The sequence below is a fragment of the Typopeltis vanoorti genome, chromosome 6 (assembly GCF_054136105.1).
Source record: "Typopeltis vanoorti isolate ZY-2024b chromosome 6, IOZ_Tvanoo_1.0, whole genome shotgun sequence".
In the NCBI taxonomy this organism is placed as follows: Eukaryota; Metazoa; Arthropoda; class Arachnida; order Uropygi; family Thelyphonidae; genus Typopeltis; species Typopeltis vanoorti.
This window is the reverse complement of record NC_143554.1, coordinates 146,441,758-146,466,790: the sequence shown is the minus strand read 5'-3', so window position 1 is coordinate 146,466,790 and position 25,033 is coordinate 146,441,758. Positions and strand designations below refer to the sequence as shown.

The 25,033-nt window shown below is 35.3% G+C and overlaps 1 protein-coding gene across 5 annotated transcripts in view; it reads left to right on the top strand.

Moving 5' to 3' along the window:
- Window positions 1-25,033, top strand: part of LOC150106037 (BTB/POZ domain-containing protein 2-like) — a 120,479-nt gene that overhangs the window by 72,190 nt on the left and 23,256 nt on the right. For 4 of the 5 annotated variants that reach the window (XM_090393780.1, XM_090393781.1, XM_090393778.1 and 1 more), the window contains exon 3: window positions 117-1,465. In XM_090393780.1, coding sequence (XP_090249906.1) covers window positions 117-1,176 — 1,060 coding nt within the window. In that variant the 3' untranslated portion in view covers window positions 1,177-1,465. Of the gene's footprint in view, window positions 1-116; window positions 1,466-25,033 lie in introns of those variants that run through there. The other variant, XR_016548418.1, reaches the window with a different exon arrangement.

Genomic DNA, 25,033 nt, shown 5'->3' with positions numbered 1-25,033 from the left:
TTACGTGAAATATTTTTTTTTAGAGATACTGCTAAAAATAAAATATTCATTAAAATATTTTGTTCTATTAATTTTCTTGAGCTATGTATATATAAATCATTATTTTTATCTTGCAGATACCTGTATATAGATGACATTTCACTTAGCTCAGTGGATGTAGCTATGGATGTGCTCTACGTTGCTGACAAATATCAAATATCGTATCTGAAAGAAAAGAGCGAAGAATATTTGCTGGAACACACAACTTTGGGAACCGGATGTGTATGCAAAGTTTATGAATTCTCCAAGCGTATGGATCTGTATCACGTGATGCTTACATGTCTAGATATCATTGATAGACGTACAGAAGTCTTTCTGCAGACATCTGATTTTTTAAATTGTCATGAGGATACCTTAATGATGATCGCAGCCAGAGATAAACTCACCATGAATTCCGAATATTCCCTGTTCGTAGCTGTTTATAAATGGGGATTGAACCAACTCACAGTAAAGAAAATGGAACACACTGTAAACAATTTAAGAACTCTGTTGTGGCCTATTTTTCAAAATATCCGATTCGCTTTAATGTCACCAAAAGCACTTGCTCTTGTCGTGGATACAAAGCTCTTCACAACGGAAGAAATTACCTCCCTGTTTTGGAGAAGCTTAAAACCAGAAGTAGCTTTCACTTCTGTACCGTCCATAGGTTCCAGTATCATGGCACAAAGGAATATTGCAGGCTGCACCACCTGTTGGGTAACTCTTCTGGATAAAAAAAATACAGCAACAGGGAATGTAGTAAGCATGGTGAACACTTCCTCTGATAACAAGATTTCTTTCAATGTAGAAATAATGAAAGGGCCAATGATTCTTGTCGAGCCTTTCTTGTTTGCTAAAATAAATGGAGAAAAGAAGAATACGGAAGTTATTATTAAACAAATTTCCACATCTGAGATTAAGGAAGTAAAGTGTGCTAATAAATGGCTTGATTTGGCTGAACCAATGTTGATACACGCCAAGAAAGGACAGAAATTCCAGATGACTGCAATTTTTAACGAATTCTTTAACAGATATTCAGACCGCTTCAGTCCTCTTCTCCGCAAACAAATTTCAGATGGCAGTTGTGGATTTATTGTAGACACACCAGATAACTTGTCTGTGACATCATTGAATTTTGGACTAAATATCAAAGGATAGGCTATAATTGTTTTCGAAACGCTTTGGACATCAAGTAATGCTGGCATTGGTGATAAAGTAATGGTGATATAACGAAAGAAGTAATTCCAGTATTAAAGTTCTGATTGCTTGTTTATTGCATGTGAGTTATTAACATTTTACTCTTTTTTATTTTTATTTTTTATTAATAGTGCATCGCCAGTTGTTGCAATGCATTGTGTGGATTATTGGTCAAGGAGAGATAAAAAAAAAAAAAGATGATCCTGAAAAGTGGGTATGTTGTAATAAAAAAAACACGTGATTATCCTCATTTTATTATTTTTTTTTTTTACTCTAACTCCACAACTACCAATGGTGGAAAGTAGGGTCATCTTTTCTGTGCTTATTTCCATCATCCAATTCAGTCAAGATGGTAGAAATATTATTGCATTATCATCTAGCTGTTTTGAGTAATATTCTTACTAGAAATGAGATTAGTCGCCTTGTAAAATGTTTTTTGAAATGTTTCCACGGTAGGCATGTGTGCATCTGCCATATTCTTAAAAGGCTGAATTTGGTTCAATAGTATAAAGGCAACTAAGGATATGTTCCATGTGCATTAGGTCTGTCCATTGCATTATCACAATATTGTTAACGCCATTTTATGATATTACTAAATGCGCATTACTTTTGAATTTAAAAATACTCCTCAATACCTGCCAAAAATTAGTATAAACTTTATAATATGTGTTTCATTCAGAAAATGATATGAGTTTAAATTAGAGAACTTGGTTAAGATTTCCTATTCAGAAAATTGAAGTTTACCTACAGTTCGATGTTTTCTCTAAGTTCATTGTGTGGTACACAAATCAAAAAGTATTGTTAATGTTGCGAAAGTAATTATTATTATTAATTATTTTCGGGAGAATCATTGCGGGAACTTTGATTTATACAAGACAAAACCTATTGCATTATTCCACCAACTCCTTCGCTGTCTTCAAACTTACCACTCTCTATATCAATGAATTCTATGTACGCATTGTTTCTCCACTTCATCATGTTCTACCCTTTGAGAAATGCATTCGTTATTTTGATTTTTATTTAGCTTCCACCATATTCCTATGTCATCCTTCTCTATTCAAAAGAAAGACCTAAAATTAGTCTAAAATTTACTCTAAATAATAAGGAAGACAGGCGACATCCTTATCGAATTACAGATACAGTATTAGTTCTTCGAAAATCGAACTGTTAGTGCATAGTTTGACGTTAAATCCACATAATAATAATAATTAGCGACAAACAAACATTAATAAAAGCAAAATTAAATATACACACGCCGAAATTTTTTTTCAACGCTATTCACGAAAAACAGGTATCCGGTTAGAAGAATACAGCAGTATACAGACTTGGGACACTACCCGAATGATTAACTAGCCTATTCTGTCGGATATGGTGTCGAAAGTCTGCATGGTGTGGTTGGGGGTTTACACTTAAACATAGAACAGAAATTTTTGTAGTATTCACGTATTCATTCTCAATCCAATGCAATGGAAGTTTAAGTTAATTTTACAACTCCAGTTGTGTCGAAGTATATGGATGAAGAAAATGACTTTATTAAACGTTTATTAACGTTGAAGCAGATAATCAGAGAGACGACGCTGGAATTGCAAAAAGGCGAGAGGCGTTTAAATGAACAGAGGAAAACAAGAAGAAAAATAAACAGGAAAATAAGAAACAAAGCACAGAAACAGGTAAGTCATCAAATAACGGAAATCAGGTAACTGACGTTAGTAAAAAGAAAGAAGTTCTTTGGTATGGTGACTCTATAATAAAACATGCTGTAGATGAGCGAGTTATAACATCGAGTTTTCCTGAAGCGAAAATTAAAAATAGAACACAATAATTCAAAAAGAAAAGTAAACGAAATCGTAGTTGTAGTAACTACTAACGATTTAACTGGCTATAAGTTCACTATGAGAGAGGACATAAAAGGATTGTTGGAAGAGGCAAGAGTGAAGAGCGAGAAAGTGAAAATCGTTAATATTTTACCTCGCTATGATAATGAATTAAGAAGGGCTATGATGGCAAACGATTCGATGCGTAGGCTATGTAGAAGGAATGGGTTTTTGGATGTGTGCAGTGAGTTTGAGGGAAGATTGGATTTGTATAAGAGGGATGGCCTACACCTGAATGCGTTTGGTATCAGGAGTCTAGAGAAACTAATAACTGATATGAGACCTAACGCAGAGAGTCAGAGAAACTAAATTATAAAGAGAGGATTGGTGTGAATATGCATATAAGAGCGACAATGTTATGTAACTGGGTTAATGACAGAATGGGCTTTGTCATGGAAATGTTAACGAGGAGAGACCGATTTCTGGCTTGTGTTCTTCTGGTTCGGTCCCATCAAATGTGTGCAAAGATGTCTACATTTGTAAGGCATTAGAGAAGAATAGAAATCTGCAAGTTGCCCAACTGTGTCTGGCAGACTGCGGACAAGACGATACAAAAGAACAAACTGGTAGATTATTATGCCTATACACGAATGCTAGGGGTATCAGAAACAAAGGGATAGAGTTTATTACCTTATTACCTTATCATATTTACTAAGGTAATAAACTCTATCCCTTTATTGACTAAGGTAACAAAGGGATAGAGTTTATTACCTTAGTCAATATGTTGCGACCTCAGATTGTAGGTATTAGTGAGACCTGGCTATCAAAATCAGACCTATTAAGTGGTAACGAGTGTCAACGGTACAGTATTTTTAGGAAGGATAGGAGAGGAAGGGTGCTGCTAATGGTATCGGATGATTTGAATCCAGTTAGTTGAGATCTATGAATGTAGTAATACTACTAACAATATTTCATGTGGCAGTGAGGTTGAAGCCATCTGGTATGTGGTGGAATCTGACAAGATCAATTACATAGTGGGATGTTGTTACAGACCTGGTGGTTCGGTTGCTAGTGATGAAAAAATGTATCACCAAATAGAAAAGATGAGCGCTCAAAGAGTAATTATAATGAGAGACTTTAGTTATCCAAATATTGATTGGGTAGCAGAAGAATCTCATGAGAAGAATGAAAATGAATGTATTGAGCTGTTGCGAACAACTTCCTCTAGCAGCATGTAACTCGAACGCAAAGAGTGTTAGATTTTATTATAGTGTCAGAGGGCGTTTCAGTTAAAGATGCAACTATTCTGCTTCCGGTTGGTGACAGTGATCATGGGTTACTAACTTGGGAAGTGACTAAGTTTATGAATGTTCCATTCAGAAAAGGTTATATGCTGAACTTCAAAGCAGAAAATTATGACCAAGTAAGGAGTATATTGAGTTCAGTGGAATGGGATCGGTTGAAAAATGAAAATGCATTTATTGAGCTGTTGCGGGACATCTTCCTCAAGCAGCATGTTATAAAAGGAACTCGAGGTCAAAGAGAGTTAAAGTTGATTATAGTGTTATAAGATGGGCGTTAGAGTTAAAGAACTAACTATTCTGCCTCTGGTTAGTAACAGTGATCATGTGGTACTCACATGAAAGTGACTATGTTTATGAACTTTGCATTCAGAAAAGGCTACATGCTGAACTACGAAACACGAAATAATAACCAACAGAAGAGTATATTGAGTTCAGTGGAAGGGGGATCGGTTGCTGGATGGGAAGAATATCGACAGTGCATGAGAAGCATTTAAACCAGACTTAAATGAAGCGATATCAGAATGTGTCCCCAGAGTTCGGAGAAGAAATAGAGTAGGAGTCAAGTGGATGTATAATATCATTAAGCAGAGCCTGTGTAGCTCAGTGGAAGTGGATTTTGCAATCCACGAGGCTTGATCGCACGAATGAGGACTTGGGTCATATCTAGTCACCGACTAGAGGAACTTTTTGTAAGCCTTTTTTTCCACCAGTTCCCGAGTTGTCGATCTCTGGCACATGCAAGCGAGTTTTTTTCTCCCATAAACTCGGATTTTTCGTTCCGTAATCTCAAGAAAATCGACCGTCGAACACTGTTTTCAGACATTAAAAAATATTGTCTTACGGTCAGGGACCACGAGATGGCGGCAGTTCAATGCGTGCCACTTAATCAGTGCTAGCCTTGTGCCAGCTATCCCTGATTGGCTGCCAGTGGAGGTTGAAATGCCCACTCAGTTTCCAAAACTTTGAGCTAAAACTGCCTCCTCCTCCCTATACAGTAATAAAAGGTGTTAGCTGATTTTTATTATTTTTATTATTATTAAGCAAGAGATTCGTAAGAAAAGGATGATGTGGAAGGTGCAAAAATATGATGTCTGCTGTAATGCTAGTGTTTTGATCTGCATTTTCATCAGCATCGGCTTTATCAGTTTCCTTGTCACTAGATACGTGAACCGCTTGCTACACTTTTTTACAAACCTCCTGTCAACCAAAGAACCATAATATTTTAATTTGGGATATACACAAATTAAAATATTATAAATTTATACGATGTCCACTTTATTTTTATACGAAAAGTGCATAAGATCTCACTAAATGATTGCGATGCAAAACACCACCGATCCATGATACTCCCACTCATACGCTGCTCCTTACCTCACTACAAATGAGTTCGTCAGGGGATATGACAGTGGTGGGAGAATCGAATGCAAGTATTCATTTCATTCATCCACCACTTGATTTAACGGATTTTATTGACATTTTTGAAACTTTATACAAATAAATATTCATACATATTTTAAACTTAATTAGAGATCAAAAACTAATTTTATTGCGCAGCCCGAAATTTTATCCGTGGAATCCTGGGTTCCTCCGATAAAATTTGGAATAAAATTGGCTAATGTAGATGTCGCAAATACCATGCCCAGTCCTGATTCAAAGAAATATTCGGCAAAACATATTACATGTGTATCACATAAGGAAAATACGAGTCGCTACCTCCTGAAAGGTCTAAAACTTTTTCACATACTCCTGTGTTATGGAAGTACTAGACTCAACAGTGTTCTTGTGCCTTTATCTTAGACATGAGTTATCGGTAGGCTGACCATACGTACTGTTTTGAACGAGACAGCACCGTTTTTTTTTTCATATTAACAGGCTGTCCCGTCGTTTTAATAGAAACGTTCAATTTTGTCCAGTTTTAAATAAAAACAATAAATATACTGTACTTTAATATTGGTCAATCATAAAATCCTATTCATTACCTATAATCGTTTATCAATATCATGGATACCAGTAATAGAGGATTTGAATAAAACAAACAACATTACAGTCAGTTTAGATGCATCAAACAAAAAAGACATCAAGCTTTTTCCAATCGTTGTGCGGTACGTTTTGCCAAATTGTGGTGTTAAAGACAAAATTATAGACGTTATTTCCTTACCTCGTGAAACATTCGACCTACGGTGTGCTATGTTGAATGGAGTAAGTGACAAATTTGCCTTAGAAAACAAAATTGTTGCTTTATGTGCAGATAACACGAACACCAATTTTAGTGGTCGCACAAAATTGGCAAAATTAATGTGTGGCAAAAACTTGAATTTGAACTGAAGAGGTAGATTATCGGTATTGGGTTGTGGGGCACACATTTGTCTAATGGGGCATACATTATACACAATTGTCTGCAGTGTGCTGTCGACTGTTTACAAATTAATATTGAATGTTTTGCAGTGAAAGTATTCAAATACTTCAATATATACACACAGTCAGAGTTGAAGAACTGAAAACCTTTTGTGACTTTGCTGAAACCAATTACGCTAAATTGTTAGAGCAAGGAAATACATGCTTTTTGTCCTTGGGTCCATCAATTGACAAAACTATGTTTGCTGAGCTACGTTCTTATTTTCTTTCTTTGAAGAAAAATGCCTTGTTATGTTGCGAAAATTGTTTGAAGTCCCTGTTTGAAATTGTGGTTGTCGATTGCAAGAGATCAAGTGTCTACGTTCCAAACATACATTAGCTTAATTGAAAAAGATAATTCAGCTACAGAACATGAACATTGAAAATCCTGTAAACAATTTAAAGTCGAGAAAAAGTGAAGTGTTTGTAACTACTGATGCCAAAAAAATAACAAAAATGTTTGTAGATTCAGAAGAAATTAATGAGGCTACGTTTTTTGAAGTAGTCGAGAATGTCTATGAAACCAGCTTAGAATATGTCAACTTCCACTTGTTGAGGAAATAAGTTCAAGTGGGTGCTACTTAGTAAGACATCTAAATGAAAAGAAATACAGGACAGCCTGAACGAGGAACTCATCATCACACACACACACAGAAATAGAAGAAACTCGTGTATTCGATCAGTGGACTCTCATAAAATCTATAATTTTGAGGCAGTTGATTACATGGAATAAAGAAAGCATTCCTGTATCTGATAGATGGGTACAGATATTTTTTCAGAAATGAGCGAAAAACGGCGAGACTTTCGCGATGTTTGTAATATTGTAGAGTTTATTCCGGGAAGTACAACACCTGTTGAGAGAATATTTTCTGTTATGAAGAGTATGTAGTCAACGGAGAAATCCCTTTCCCGTTTTTGCCATCCCAAGGTCTCATTTTTGTCTGAAGGAAATATGGCCAGCCTAGTTATCGGGGGAAAATGTCGAATCAAAAATTTTAATTTTTGCATTCTTTTTTTTTTAATTCCTATATCATTCCAACGAAATGTTGGAATTCGCATATTGTAAATATTATCATGAACGAGATAAATAATTCAAGATTCCTGCGCTAAGATTAATCATGGTACAGTCGGGTCTCTTTTTATGCGGTAGATACGTTCCACAGAAAACTGCATATAAAAATCGCACACAAAAAAACGTCCTAACCTACGTTGAAATATTAGGGATACGTTCCATACTTTTCTAAAACCGCATAAAACCGAAGCAACGAATTAAAATAAACTTAAGATCGCATAAAAAAAGTCTATAAAAATTCAGGAAAATAAGAATGCCTAAGATTGTTTTACAGCTTTATTCATTTAATTTTATTGAAAAGTAACAATTTTTTTATATTTTTTCATCAAAATTATCGTCGCTCTTAGAAAATATTCTGCAACGTTTGATAACTGGTGCGAAATCAAGTTCATCACAAGAAGAAATAGTCAACGCATGAGATCTGTATGGTAAAGGCAACGATTCCTCACAAACAGAATTAGCTTCACCCTCGTTCTGTGCTGATTTTTTCTTCTGACAATGTAATCAAGTAGATGGCTCCAATTGTTTCATCTGTTCATAAAACGGAAGAGTTTTTTGTTTAATTAAATAACTAGTTACTGGAATTCTCCTTTGAGTTAATTCTTCAATCCAAATTACGAGCGCTCGTTTCGTTTTTTCTAATAAAGCATCTCTTGATTACGATGATAGTTTGGCATTGAGTGTTTTCGCCAGAAATGACAGATTTTCTTATTGCGACTTCATTCATTTTAATTGCTCTTATAGTGGATTCGCCTAAATTAAAATGTTTACCAATCGCTGTAGATCCCTCTCCTTTTGCAAAGCGATCTAAAATTGCAATTTTCATTTCCAAAGAAATTGTTTTTCTTTGGTGATTTTTTTCCCCATTTGGCCAAATTAAATCTTTAAAATAAAAATTAGCAAAATTTAAACTTACGATAATCAAAAGACAAACACTTACAAACATGCAAAATTAAACTGTCACGGACTCTCACTGCTTACACGTTACTCACGTTAAGCCAGAATGTGCAGCAACACGCTATTCATTATGTACAACAGGGAAACCCCGAATTTGTATGAATGCATCACATAACTTCAAAACCGTATAAAAAAGATACGCATAAAAAGAGACCCGAGTGTATTTTCATGACTTCAGGCCCATAATAAACAACTGAATGTAAATATTTCCTGCCTGGTTGACCGAGTGGTTAGGGTACAAACTCAACCACCTGACTGTTCGTCTTTTTTGTTCATCAAAATTATTGATTTATGTGATTATTATTTTATTATGTTACCTCACATAACATAACTTCCGTGACCCTAGATTGAAAGAAGAAACACAAATAGGGTCAATGCTTTTCATACATTCTAGAGCCAATTTTTCTAGACATTTTCACAGCCTATTGATCGAACCAGGTTAATGAAGTTTTAACAACTCAACACATAAAGGTGCATTATAAAACATGCAGTGATTAGGAACAAGATCGCCGGAGTTATTTGCCTTGTGTTTGTGTCGGCTTCCGATTATTTGCTATTATAAGAAATGTATGATAATGTAGGACCACGAGAAGCAATTAAACATCTGCAAACGTTATTGATTAGAAATGTCGCCAACGCCCTTTGGGGAAAAAGAAAAAAATCGCAGGATTTTTAATATAAATTATCATTTTGAGTATTGTTATAACTCCTAAATCGGCAAATATAATACGCTCATATATATTTAATAAGCACTGTTCTCTCTCTTCACATAATGGAATCTTCTAGATAACAGATCAGTAATATAACTAATATTAATGCTGACCTTTCCTTATCTCTCTGTCTCAGATAACGGACAGCACAGTCAGCTGAAATACTGACCTTCGTTTCTTGTATATTATACCAGGAAGAACGTTCAGAAATCTGAAGTGGTAAATTATTCTTTAGAATTGTGCTAATTAAGTTTAGTAAAGTAAATTAGTGTCTTCTGTAACTATTCATTCTTAGTTTCTTGTAGTTGCGATCTCAGAGTGAAATCTGATTTTGGATTGCCCAATTTTAACTCTAAATTATACAAGTATTGTAAAGATTATGGAATTAAAAAAAAAATCAGCTAACGCCTTTTTATTCCCGTATACGGGAGTAGGCGAGGCCATTTAGCCCTATCTAACTTTTGGAGACTGAGTGGGCAGTTCAATCTCCACTAGTACCAATCAGAGATAGATGGCCCAAGGCTATCACTGATTAAGCGGTACGCATTGATCAGTTTATGGAATTATGATATTTATTTAAAAACAAATCACAAAGAAAATTGTTAGCCATTTTGTGATGTTAACAAGTCTGCATTGGTTTTGAATTTAAAAATACTCCTCAAAATTTTCATTCCAAAAACAAATATAAACTCTGTAATATTTGTTTCATTCAGAAAACGATATGAGTTTCAATTAGAGAACTTGGGTAAGATTTCCTGTTCAGAAAATTGAAGTTTATCTAGAGTTCGATGTTTTTTCTAAGTTTATTGTGTGGTATGCAAACCAAAAAATGTATTGTTACTGTTGCGAAAGTAATTATTATTATGATTAATTACAAAATCTTTGGAGCCGTAAGAATCGTTACGGTAACATTTATTTACACAAGATAAAATCGATTGTATTATTCCCCAACTCTTCGCTGTCTTCAATCTTACCACCCTCTGTCAATGAATGCCATGTGTCCATTGTTTCTCCACTTCCCATGTTCTCTCCTTTGAGAAATGTGCGAGTTATTTCGAGTTTTGTTTGGCTATCCTTGTCTATTCAAAAGAAAACTCTAATATTAGTATAAATAATAAGGGAGATAGCAGACAGCGTTGTCGAATTACAGGTATTAGTTCTTTGAAAATCGAACTGTTAGTGTTGCTATTACATAATTGGACGTAAAATCCACTTTAGAACTTATAAGTGTGTGATTAAACCCTGAGTGGCGCACTCAGGATTTAATCTTGGTGGGGCCGAATAGAGTAGACGATTTGAGAATACACACTACCCATCGCATACGGCGAAGGCCTATGACTGACCATCTGCAATGATCGCTAATTCCTAAGTAGTATAGAAATAGAAGACACGACACAACATAAATAAAAAAGAATTTTAATTAGGAAAAGATTTTTGGAAATTTTTCTAGTGTTTTTTTTTCTTTTTCTTTGGGAGGTGCCAGGGCCCCTAGCCCCCCCCCCCTCCTCCGGGTGCGCCACTGCGTTAATAACAAATTCACTCAGCATCTTGTTCTTCTGCAGCTTGTCCCACTTAAGTAGGCTCTCTGAAAACTTGACTCATTTGATCATAGCTAGAGCTGGCAGTATAGTTTTATGGCCGGATGCCCTTCCTGACGTCAACCATCCATTTATCTTGGATTGGGATACAGACATAGGACACTATGCCAATAATTAACCACCCTATTCTGTCGGATATGGTGTTGAAAGCCTGCATAGCATGATTGGGGATTTACGCTTAAACATAGAACAGAAACTTTTTGTAGTATTCACGTATTCAATTTCTATGCAATGGAAGTTGAAGTTAATTTTACAATTCCAGTTGTGTTGAAGTATAAAAATGAAGAAATTGGCTTTATTAAAGGATGCATGTTTCAGTTTAAAAAGCTTTTTTTTTTTTTTTTTTTTACTGTTTGTGATCTGAACGTTAAACAGCTTTCAAACCAGTCAAGATCTCTGCGTGAAATTCATATAACTTTCAGTTTTTTTTTCTAAAAAAATAAGTTTTTGTAATATTTTAACAAAAGAGAGCATAAGGCAGATTGGCTTGTAATTTTTGAGAAAAAAATTGCAGATGATGACCATAGTGAGTGTTACAGAAGGTTACCAATCAACTAAATCGCCCTCTTTTGGACAGCATCAGGAATTTTTAGAAATGCTTTTGGTTAGCAAAAGACACAGGGTTCAAATCTCGTCACTGATTAAAGTGATAACTATTTTACCGTCGAAAACTCTTTCCCTTCTCCCATTTGAATAGACAAACCTGTCCCAGAATATGCACTACAGACACATCACACTATGAGAATAATTATTTATTATTTTATTCCTTTGGAATTTCACATGGTGTAGTATAGATTTCTGTTATAAAGACGTAGACAAATAAAATATAATAACTCTACTGGCTTAGTTGATTTTACGCATTTTCCAGTCTTCCGCGATTGGCAAAAACGTATAAAAGACGTGAGTAGGTGATGTAGACATTTAGAAAGCAAACAAAATGTATTATTTTCAGTAATGATTAAAAAATGTACTTTTTAGCAGAACAACTTTCAATATGAGATAAGAAATGATTACACGTCTTGGAAGTAAATTTTCTATTTTTTGGTATTTGTGAACACTAATCTTCTATTTTGTACACTTTCTTTAAATACACACAGCAGTAGATTCCTCAATAGGTATTTACACTCCAAATGCAGCTTGAAAATAATAAAATAAACAGGTGGAAGAACTTTTAGTTCTGTGAATGGGCAGAATTAAGGGGAAAAAAGTTCATTGATTTTCTATTTTAATTTAATTTATTTTAATTTTTTGTTAATTTTTATAAACAGACGAAGTCTTAGCATTTAGGGAACATTTTTGTGAGAAAATACTGTTCAATACCATCTACCTCTCGAACAGGAATTCTCACAATAATGTTCCCTAAATGCTACGACGTTCATCTGTTTATAAAAAGTAACAATAAATTAAAATAGAAAATCAATTAACTTTTCCCCCCCTTAATTCTGTCCCTTCACAGAACTGCAAGTTCTTCCTTCTGTTGGTATGTTGAGCCCGTACACGAGAGGTTGGTTGATCAGCCTATAGTACATTAGTACTAGGTTTAGGTAGAATATATGGGTAGCTACATTAAACTGATAAACTCCTTTCAAAATTTTTCTGTACACATGATTTGTGTACAGAATTTGACTAATCAATAAATAACAGGGACCTTATTTAGCTTACTGCTCCATGATCTTTCTCAGCTATAAACAATTTTTTGATATCGATCATAAACAGCCATTCTAGTCATCCATTAAATGATAATATCTTAATGCTGGGTTTGTTCCATTTTCCAGCCATGAGTATAGAACTGTTGGTATTTCTTGCTCCAGTAACACCGTCGAAGGCAAATCACAACCGTACGGAAAGGGCAGCCTAATTCACAGTTTCATACAAATGTAATTTCTTTGTGTTTCGTGTTTCAGATGATTCCAAACGTTAGGTTTTATGCGAAAAAGCTTTATGTAATTAAATGCTACGGTCTGGTATGTATAATTGGATTTGTTTGATCCAGTAAAACTAAAATTCAATCACTGTAAAGTCTTAGCCGGTGAGACTATTAAATGATTTTTTTAATAATTATAATTTCAATTTCTGTTTTTTTTTTAGTCATTTCGTTACTCAATCCAAAACTCGTTAGCACACTGCTAGTAGAAAGATTGTTTTAACATATCACAGTACGAATGATCCCCCATAGAGATCAAAACAGTGTTATTATTTCTTCTTTAAAAAGAAGGGAGGGAAGCTTTAAAAGGTTTACTTAGTTTTTATTTAAATTATTAGCCTAATGTCTTGCGAGTCCGTTTGTAGAAAGAGTATGCGATTCTTAAAGTAGGTAAAAAGACATCACTCCAGATTTTGCCAATAAGCTGCATACATTTTACTATTAATATATTTTAATAAACATAAACCAATAACGAATGCCATTTTAATCATGGTTTATAATTCGATATAAAAATTTTCCTTCCTCGAAACCTAAAAAAAAAAAAAACATTCTCACATTTGACGTCCGTAAACATCGTATGGTCATTGCCGTACCTCATCTGGTGTTTGCAATGACGTCTTCTGCTGGAATAAGTGGTAGGGTCGCAGATTCCTTTCCACACAAAGTTTGTAGGACAATCACAAACATGCATGCCAACGGGGGGATTCGAACCCGCAGTCTCTTGGTTGTAGAACAGACACGCTAACCACTCGGCCAACCAGGCCCGCCTCGAAACCTATGAACGTCAATTTAGCGTAGTCAGTTGGACGATGTGATCTTTGTCCTTTCGAAGAGCCTTTTTTTAAGAAAATAAAAGTGAGTTAGCTGATCATAGAGATGTCAAATATTTTCTACAGGAAAGTTGGATTTTCCACCACCCCCTAAATTCATGCTCTTCCTAGATTTGATCATCAGTAAACAACTGAATCCTCCAGTCCATTCATATCCTATATCAGTGATATCCAAATTAAACAAAATGAGGCAGAGTATACTTAGCCCTGTGGTACATCACTAGTTACCTGTCTTCTCCATGACTCATGTCCTCCATAAACCGCCCCCTCTAATCCACATCCCCAGATTCATATCCATCCTCATTTGCTCCAATACATGCAGCAGAGTTATACGTCGAATCCTGTCAAATGGCATCCAGCAATATCATGGCGTCCCGAATTTTCTTTCTTTAATACTTTAACCACCACCCCTGAGAAGCTGATAGGCCTATAATTTGCTACTTCTGTGTTGGAGTGTCTTTTATGCAACGGGACTATTTTGTTGTCTTTACACTCCATTCACACCTTCCTAGTACTGAGGCTTAAATCAAGCACTTGATCAGAGGTGCTGACAAAGCTGTTTAATTTAACAGTACCATCCCATGGTCGTGTTCACCATTGAAGTACTGCAATATTTTAAGCAACTCCACTTCAAGAGCAGTTAACTTCCCATCAGTCATTGTCACATCTGACATTGCAATTTCACAACTTAGATTGTATACTCTTGCAAAATGCTCACTCAGTAATTTAACTATTTGGTTTTCTGTTAACTACACACCATCAGCACTTCATAAAGTTATCCTTCCATAGTCATTCCTCCTTTTACTTGACACATAGGAAAAGAACTCTTTAGGATTTATTTTGGACTCATCAGCTAGCTTTCTTCTCATAATTAGCTGTGCTTTGCACTACTTATCTGTGCTTTGTACTGCTCATGTACATGCTGTTCATCGTTTTCCTTATATTTCCTCAACAACTTTTTCTTATCTGCAACTCCTGCTTAATGATGGCATTTGTTCAACTCCTGCTTGATTTATTCTTCTGACTTTAGGTATTCATTCAGATACGCCTTTGATCACCTTCCATATACCACCACCACCACCATCTCTCCTTTTTAAATTCTTATGTCGTGTGACTGCTGAAAGTGATGCATAAGTTTTTCATAATCACCTGGTTTATAATTCTATCCATAATCCTTCTTAAGAGGAAACTCTTCATATCTGAAATCTCTTAGGTCAAGACTATACAATCACTTTCCCCAAGGAAAAGCAATGTAGCCAGATTGGCTGATGTTAGGTTCCATGATGCTATGACAGATCAAACACTCTCGAACCTGATGTCCCTTCCACTACATGTAGCTTCAGATAATTATTCTTCAGTAGCTGTACATGTTCCATTTCCTTTATTCTTTGCTATTTCTATTCAATCATTCATCTTGTCTTATCCCAAATTCCTTAAGAGAAGTTAAAGATACCTCACTCGAGTATTATTTGACAGTTACTGCAGATTCCATCTCACTTCATGGAACATACACCGATTGAGCGAATATTATTCTCACTAATATATGAAGACTTAATACGTTATATTCTCCTTTGAATGAACTTCATATGGGCAGCTTGGTGAACTCTAAGAACTTCAGAGTTCCTCATTGGAGAGTAGATAAAGAGGAATATAAATTTTTCTGATATAATAGTAACGAAATTCGGTGATCATTTGATTAAAGCCAAAACAACGAATGGTATGTGAAGCCAGTTTATTATGTATTCCCCCCCCTCTTTTTTTTTAAGGTAACATTCGTCGACGAAATGTTATTATTTTTATTATTATTATTATTTGACACCTCCAGGGAGTCCAAAGACTCATCGAGGGAGAGTGTGCCAACAGCATCGAACGATTGGTCCCATTCCAACTACTAACCGCGCACAAACTTACTTAACTGAGCCATTAGTAGCAGAGGCTCTACCAATCGACCAACCTTTGCCGGCGCAAATGTTGATGTTGAAGCTTTTCAATCTTCTACAATGGAAGTCTCACCGGACGATGAAGATCATTTCCCGTCTAATGACATCCACAAGTATCTGTTTTACGGATGTTGGATGTCAGCAGATTAAGTCAAATTCCTGACTTAAGTTCATACTCTTGACGACAATCAAATGTAGGAGGTGGAATGTAATTCACTAAACAGAAATTAATTGTGAATTTTAACATGCCGAGCACATTTGTAGAAATAATAAATAACACCAAACAGTACCTGATATTAAATGCTGTTCAGAGGCCGCCAATGAAAAACTTGACAATCTCTGCATGAATTAAATACCAAATAAAGTGGATAAAATAAATAACGAGTACCAGATCAAGACGTATTTCAACTGAGTGTTCTCTCTCCCTCTTAATTAAAGAGGAGAGTGCCATTCGAACATAGAAAGGACGCAGAATGCAATAGAATGATGTAATAAAGGGTTCACAAAGAATGTTTGATGAAAAATCATAAAACTCAATTTTTTTTTTGACTCGAGACCAATAATGTTAACGAAGTATCTCAAAAAAATGGGAAAATTGGATGTGGGTAAATTATATGTGAATGCTTGCTGCTGGTACATAGCACTTGTATTGCGTATTCGTTGCAATAAGAGCTTTCTACGTACTTGAATTTTAACAGCGTTCATAATACGACTGGAAGGTACCAGCAGATTCGTGTAATTCACAGATATTTTAAACTGATAGCAAGCTAAGTAATTTTGGCGATGTCTATACAAGCATCCAGAAAGAATCTATGTATCAGAAGTTAAGGAAGTATGATGTAAAAGAGTTATGTTATTTCACACTTTGTCAATGTTTGCCAGGATACCAAGATCATTAGCCTTGGTATCCTGGCTAAAGGTCTTGATTATTAGTCAGGATATCATTAGCCGACAAACTTTGTACCTTAGTTTGGATGCCTTAGATGCATATTTTGCTGTCCATAACAGGTTTACTGTCACAGTAGTTGGTTGAGAACAAAGCACTGAGGGGAGTTACTGTAAAGGATGAAACTTTTACAGAGCTGGTCTTTAAAAAAGCCCTGTATTTTAATTTTGTTTTCTATGGTGAAATTATTTTATATAAAAAGCTGTCATTGATATTTTTAAATAAAAAAAGTTGATTATTTTCTTGTAATAAAAGATTTTTTTATTATGCTGTAATTTAGTTTTGCAAAATTAAAATGAACCCAATGTATACCGTAAATGGTATACATTCTCTAATCTACATTCTTATGTAGATTAGAGAATGTAATCATTTTCTGTTTCTGATTAGAAATACATGCAATCATCGTATGCTTTTTGACACAGCTCATGGATCTCGAATAACTGCTTTTTGAATTATCCTAAAATAATCGAACCCTTAGAGAATCTACGCTATTAAATTGTCTATAAGTTTGCTAACGATGCACGGATAAGATTAAGGATAGTTCATGCGAGGAACAATTCTCGCATGGTATATATAGCAGTGGGAACTTTCAGGAAACCACTTCAAAATTTCTTCCCGTTTTTATTCAGTACCTCTGAATCTTGTGTTCTGTGGTGGCAAATGGAATCAACTGTGTCATTTCTGCACTTATTTTGATCAACTGTGTATTGTTTTAGCCTTTATGATCTAAACACCGATCCCAACAGAAAAAAAAAAAAAAAAACAACTAAAGTGATTATTACCAGATTAAAGGAAATCGCTTATTCCATTGAAAACTAGAAATGACACTTGCAACCAAGAAATCGCTTCCAACTCTGCAATCTAAGAAAGTAATTCGCCATATCACAAGTGACTGCAGATGACGCTACAGCTTCACTCTAATCCTATACCATAGCCGTAACTTGCTGACGAAATTAGAATGGTAAATTCGAATTATACGCTGTACAGCTGGGCTTATCAAACCCAACGTTTGTACTTAGAATGGTAGGAATACCAAAAAAAAAAAAAATAGCTTATTCATATAAGCACAACCCTGGAGACCGGGTATGAAAAAAAAAAATCTAATTTTCAAATTGTCTCAAATCGAGTGCGAAAGAAAGACATCCCCAACAAACACATGTATTGTCATTGCTTCATACATCTCTCCAAGCAATCCTGAAGCGACAGATATTCCCTTTACCATAATTTCAATTCTTTAGTTTGAATTACAATTGCGTTTACTCTCAAAGAAATGAGCAGACTATTGGCAGTAACCTGTTCACACCATTAACACCAACAGTGTATTCCATTTGCTCAGAATCTACTGGGATATCATTGTCCATATCATGCACTTTGTACATGTGTTTAAATAAAGCAAAAGTCATTTGACATTCTGGAATATGTCTTTTCAGAACACCATTTTGCTTTTGATGTTTATAATTAACTGGGTATTTTTCTCTCTGTTGACTGCTTACTGAAATGGATATCTTCATGCCATTCTTCAGTCGAGCGAAGGAAACGTATTCAACTGCAGTGTAACCAAAATGCATTACTGTATTCTTTTCTCAAAAAAAAAGAATCTTCCATCACTTTGTATTGCTCTTGATAATATCCAGGTTCACAGACAATATTAATTAACTTTTTCCAGTTATTTTAAATTTTAGCCTTTCATTGCACAAACACATCCAGCTCATCCCACACAGCTAATATCCTGGAACAAACCCAACTTCAGCAGGTGCTCGTGTTTGTTAAAAAAAGAAAATAAATAAAAATAAAAACTAATATCACTGATTTACTCAGTCAGTATTTTTCATTTCCTTAAAATTTCTAATAGTGAAACTGTATTGATCAGAACCTTTGCAGTCATCTCCCAATCTAGAATATACCCATTCTTCTACTTTTCTTTCAAATAACCTTCCTCATAAATTGTTCCAGAAATATTACAACATTCGCTCTTCAAGAATATCATTTTTTTTTCTTTCGTTAATGAGCAATCCTCATAAATTTACAACTATCTGTGGATGTGAGATTAATATGTAGAATGAAAAAATATTTTAATGAATTAAAATACAATAAACGAATAATTAAAACTTTAATATCAGAATTTCTTTATTGGTTACATCCGCATTACTTTATGTTCAAAACATACCTAAAACTGTCACAGACTATCCTTGGATGTTTAATCCAAATTCGATGGATGTCGCAGACAAGTTATCTAGTAACTCTACATTAAATCCATAACTCATATTTGAAAACTCTTTTCGGAGAGTATTGCATCCGTTTGAACATTTGTTCCATATTTGTTCTTTAAAGTATGCAGTCATCTGAAATTTTTCTCCTTGTTTGGCGTGAATTAACATCGGATCAGCCAAATCATGCCATTTATTCTCACATTTTACTTCCTTAATTTCAGATGTGTAGATCTGTTTGATATTAACTTCTGTGTTCTTAGTATTCTCTCCATTTACTTTAACGAATAAGAAAGGTTCTACAAGAATTATTGGCCCTTTGGTTATTTCTACATTGAAACACATGTTTTCACAGAAACGGCTCATTGGGAATGCCACTTCTATTTTGAAAAGTGTAACCCAACAAACATCACAGCTTGAAACAGTCCTCTTAGCTGTGAAGCTGGAACCAATGGGTGGCACAGACGTGAATGCTGTTTCCGATTTCAAGCTTCTCCAAAACAGGTGGGTAATTTCTTCCGTTGTGAATAGCTTTGTCTCCACGATAAGAGCAAGTTCTTTAGGTGACATTAAAGCAAATCGGATACTTTGCAAAATAGGTGACAACAAAGTCCTTAAATTATTTCCAAAGTTTTCCATTTTCTTTACTGTGAGTTGGTTCAATCCCCATTTGTAAACAGCTACAAAGAGAGAATATTCTGAATTCATAGTGAGTTTATCTCTAGCAGCTATCATCATTAAAGTATCCTCATGACAATTCAAGAAATCAGATGATTTCAGAAACACTTCTGTGTGTCTATGAATAATATCCAAACAGTTACGCATTAAGTGATGAAGATCCATCCGCTTAGCGAATTCATAAACTTTGCACACACATCCGTTTTCCAAAGATGTGTGTTCTAGCAAATGCTCTTCGCTCTTTCCCTTAAGGAATGATATTTGATATTTATCGGCAATATACAGTACATCCATAGCTTCATCCACTGAGTCGAGTAAAATATCATCTGTATATAGGTACCTGAAAGATAAAAATAGAACATAAATACATCAGTGTACATATATAAAGTTTTTCCTAATATCAGATATACACACGATGTTACCCTAATCAATTTTGGTTTCTTATTATTCCTATTCTGCGTTAGTTTCCACTATATTATACATCTTTTTTCTCACATATTCTTGTCTTATATGGTCTTAATATAGCATCAGTTATCTTTTCTAATATTCGTTTGAATAGTAATGTTCCTTTCATCCTCTTTCAGGAAAGCCTATGTCTCATCTCTCTCTTTATTTTTATAGAGCAGCACACAAACCACGTGGATAAAATACGCAGGGACCCGTTAAGAACGAGACAAATTTTGAATAAAAATAAAGATTAACTACAGAAAAATGAATAATTTACTTATATTCAAATAATATTTCCTTTTTTACTACCTTCAATTAGACGATCATATTCTTTTAAATGACCGCTATTGAATCAATCCAGCATCCTTTGAATTTCGGACACTAAACAACTGACTGTGCCGAGTACAAAGTGTGTTCTTGCATTATGGCTTATTTGCAAGTGTGGAACTATATCACGTTTACCGCGCAATGTGCAGGCGCATTGTCGTGCAGTACCAACTAGCTATTAGTTCGATACTGCTTCCCACTCACTAGTTTCACGCGTTGATTCAGACGTTGCTTGATACTGAGACAGCATTAAGTGTTAACCAATTGGTCGCCCATGACAAATTTCTTAAGAATTCCGTTAACATCTACTCAAGCAGCACTGCTCCGACCGGAGGATTCTGTGAAGTCTTAAAAACTCGTAATAGGCAGTATGCCGATTTAAGGACATTGTTTCGAAACGGATTTTTATAGTTTAAAATAAAATCCATCACTCTCCTTGTTCCATTTTCAAACCGCTGACAAGAGGAGCTAACCTTATCTCACTGAACAGCGTCTCTACGCTTGAACTTATGAAGCTATCTTAATGTGTCTGTACTCGTTAGAACGAACACTAGCGGCTAAAATGATTTCCAACTTGCCAAATTTTATAGTACGGCGGTAAAAATGTGTATCTTTATTCAAGTTGCATGCTCTGTGAACCTGATTTTTGTTTCCAGTAATGCTTTAGAGTCGTTCATATCAGTTTCGGTAATGCAGATGTTGCTCGTGTTGTGCATCTTTTTAAATACCATGTTTGTGAACACACTACCACGTTAATTGAATATTTCCTTCTTTTTAATTGTCTTCCGTCAATTTCGATATTCGTTTTGGATTTGCATTTCGCACAGTAACTAGGCTTTTAGTTTTCATTTATTTATGATTCAGTATTCTGAGAATATTTTAACAGTCTCACTGGTTAATTTCAAATAACAGGAACGTATCTGTTTCTCTACTCTTTAGAAAGAAGACATTCCAACGGTTAAAATGATTTCTGATCAATAATATCATTTCGTTCTGTATCCCATCAACTCCTAGAGGAGGATGGGAATTCCTCCCATTTGATGTTCGTAACAGCTTTTTGCTCTTTACCTCATTATCAAGTAATTAATGACCTTCATCCATAGTGATTTCGGGTTTACCATCTTGGCTTTAATCATTTGATTTGGTTTCAGATCATAGCTGCATGGTGTGTGACCAAACTCAACTTACTTGAGGCCTGAATGGCTTGAGAAAAACCAAATAACCAACTTTCCATGAGCGGAATTCACATTAACAACTTTGTAAGCTATTCTTTTCTAAAAATTATATATACACTATGTTGACAAAAGTATTTAGACACCTTAGGTACCATTCAAATTTCGGATCCTAGATATGCAGTTATTCAGGGACTGTCTGTGTAAGATTGGTAATAAAGGGTAGAATGTGCTGCATGTTTAGCATTCACTCGATGTGAAGATGACACGTTCAGGTGAACTGACAGACTCCCAACGTGGGAGAGTACTTGGGTGTCACATCAGTGGTCTTCCTGTTCTGTGCACGACGCTACTTGTTTTCAGTGTATTGAAATCCACCGTTGCTTATGTCATTCGTAAAAAGAAAGTTGATGGTTCTGTCACAGAAGGAAAATACCCTCGGAGGCCATCAACACTCAGTGACCGAGATCGACAATCTCGGTCTCGGATGTTCGAGTATCCCACACGTCATCTGCACCGACCTCGCAGTCAACCTGAAATATGGTGCAGAGACATCTGTCAGCACCAGAACTGTCAGCAGAGTATTGCATGCCTCAGGCTACCATGGAAGAGCTGCTTCGAACAAGCAAAGATGAATCCTCCTCTCAACACCATACAACGTTTGGGAGTTGTCTTTCACAGTTCTTGGACCGTGGATGATTGGAAAAAGGTTCTGTGGAGGGAAGACTCACACTTCCAAATGTATCACTCTGATGGTCATGCCTGGATCTGAAAACTACCCTGTGAATGGTCTCGGAAATGCAGTGCATCATTCCAACTAACAAGTTTAATGGAAGCTTGTTAATGATGCGGGGTGTTTCAGTTGGACAGGGCATGGGCGGGCATTTGGCACGTCTACCATATTGGTGGACGTGCCAAAACCATGACTCCTGATGGCTACCAAATCATCCTGGATAACATCATTCTTCCGACGCTGTGGAAGTACTTCTGTAACGACCATTGTATGTAGACAATATTCCATGTCATACTGCACTGTGTGTTCAAGGCAGGTTTCCATAAAACAACTTTGAAGTGTTGGAATGTTCAGACCTGAATCTCATCGAACATCTTTGGCACGAATTAGAACGCCGAATTGGCTCCAGACCACAGCGGTAGCTTTGAGCGGAGAATGAAATAATATTTCTGTCGCAAAGTATCAGAAATTGGTTGAAAGCATGTCCCAAAGGATAATCATTCAGGCCACAATGCAATTGATCAGCCTCGGAATAGCAACGGGATTAATCATTTCTCTTGTGGGATGCGTCTGAAATTTGTAATAGATAAACTGTTTGTCGAAGATGTACGATGTAAAGCTTAAGGTAAAGCTCGTCATTCACTTTCACAGTTTTATTATACGTTTCTAAGAATATAAACTTGAGATGAACATCGTTATTCAAAGGATGAACATCTTATCTTTTTTTTGTGCATTTATTTATTTTATACGTTTCTTTCAGATGTTTAAAGGATAGCGTTGGTTGCATTAACCAGTTTCATAGCAAATGTCCGATGAAGAAACTAAAAATGAAGGTCCTCTATAACAATTTCCTTTTCGGAAAGGAGAACATCACAATCTAAAATGGATTAAGTGAAGTAAGATACATGAGGATTCACGTATCTAATCAATTGTTAAACAGGTTAAGAAGGAATCGGAACCTAAAATTGAAAATATCATGACTTACGTGAGCATAATCTGGAATGCTTCCGGTGTGACGTCAGGAACCAAAATATCTTTCTGTTCCTGTAAAAGACCATAAAACATGGCTTCAAACACCGGACTAGCCATGGCAAGTAACAACTTGTGGGCTTTTGCCGTTGTTTTGTTTTCCCCTTCACCAAATACGAAGGTCACATCAGAAAGCTGTAAGTTCTTCAAAAAGAACTGGAGTCTTCCTTTAACTGTGTGCATGATTACCTGTGGGGGGAAAAAGTCAAAAATGCAATGAATACGGGTGAAGAATGGTCTTAGTTTTTATATTAATTATTTACTTTGTTTAAATATTTTTTTTATTTATTCAACTTAATATTTAATAAACTTTTCTGATATTTTCAATAATCTATAAACAGGATCTAGCTAAATTCTTCATCTCTCTCTCACACACCAATTCATGTTTTGTCTTACCGAATGCTAGAGTCTGTTCTTAGCTACTGGATGACTTGATTGATACACAGAGCTGAGAAATTCTTCCTCACCACCTTTGTGTTTTGTAGAAAATAGGTATGACGACTCTAAATATCATTTATTTTCATTCTCAGCAACTAAGTAAATTACTTTATAGTTAATCTGTTTCAAATGCAAAATGTATTCCGACTCGTTTTGTTCCAATTTATATTAGAATCATAAGAAAATAACTAAAAAGCAATAGTTTTACCTGAATTGTGTTTTTTCCTCGACAACAGTCGGAGCGTTTTGACAGACGTCAGGTATTAGCTGTAGGAGATATTAATTTTAATTTCCACAGAACTTTCAAGGAGTTACATTATTTCTTATGGAACCAGCTGTGGTACTCACCACATAAAGTTTAGTTTTATTTATTTCTATTGATTTTATTTTAAAACTTAACAGTACATATGCCAAAGAAAAAGAAAAAACATTTATCGCAATTTGTTTTGTTTTCATAATACCTGGATTGCTTTTCGGATTGCTCAAGCAGTGTGAATATATCAATTTTAAGTTACGCTTTATGTAGTGTCAATAATTTATTCATAGCCAGGTCAGTGGAATTCTATCCATACTGTCTTAACTGCCAAGAGGCTACTTTCTAGGTTCGACCACCAATGCCGGCAAGCTTCATCCCTCTTTGCTCAGCGAAATACTTCTATGACAGAACCTGAAGAAACCTCACACTCAAATTTTGTTTGCTTATTTCGATAAAGGTTTAATGAAGGATATGAGTTGAAATCCTTCGCATCTTTATTGTTTAACCAAGTAAAACATCTTCGAATTTCTTTCTACAATCCAGAGTGAATTAATAATAAGATTATACACCTTTTCACTATTTCTGTATGGGAAATATATGCTTTCTGCTTATTTTAATTTTGGTATTTTTTTCTAGGTTTAGTTCGCAGCAATACATAAATTTAATATTATTCGTCTTAAGATTTGCTTGCTTCCTGGGGAGTAGAGAGGTTATGCTCGGTTGTGGGTTTTTGTCTGTAACTGAGTGGGGTCACTGCTGAATTTCCTGTTGTGGAGTGATTCAAGTCAGGAATAAATTTAATAGTGATTTTGAGTGATCATTTATAGATCCCTCATTTTCTGGATAGGCATTCCTGCACTTTTACATACCTTAAAGATCGAAACCGGTTTGAATAGTGACTCTTCCCGTAATGTTTCGCATTATGGGATACTAAGGCAAGTGATGCAAAGTATTCACTTCTATATACAAGTATCCCAAACTTGAAAAAACTTTACGCTCAAGGTTTGTTTGCTTACACTTGTGTAAAGGATTAAACCAAGAA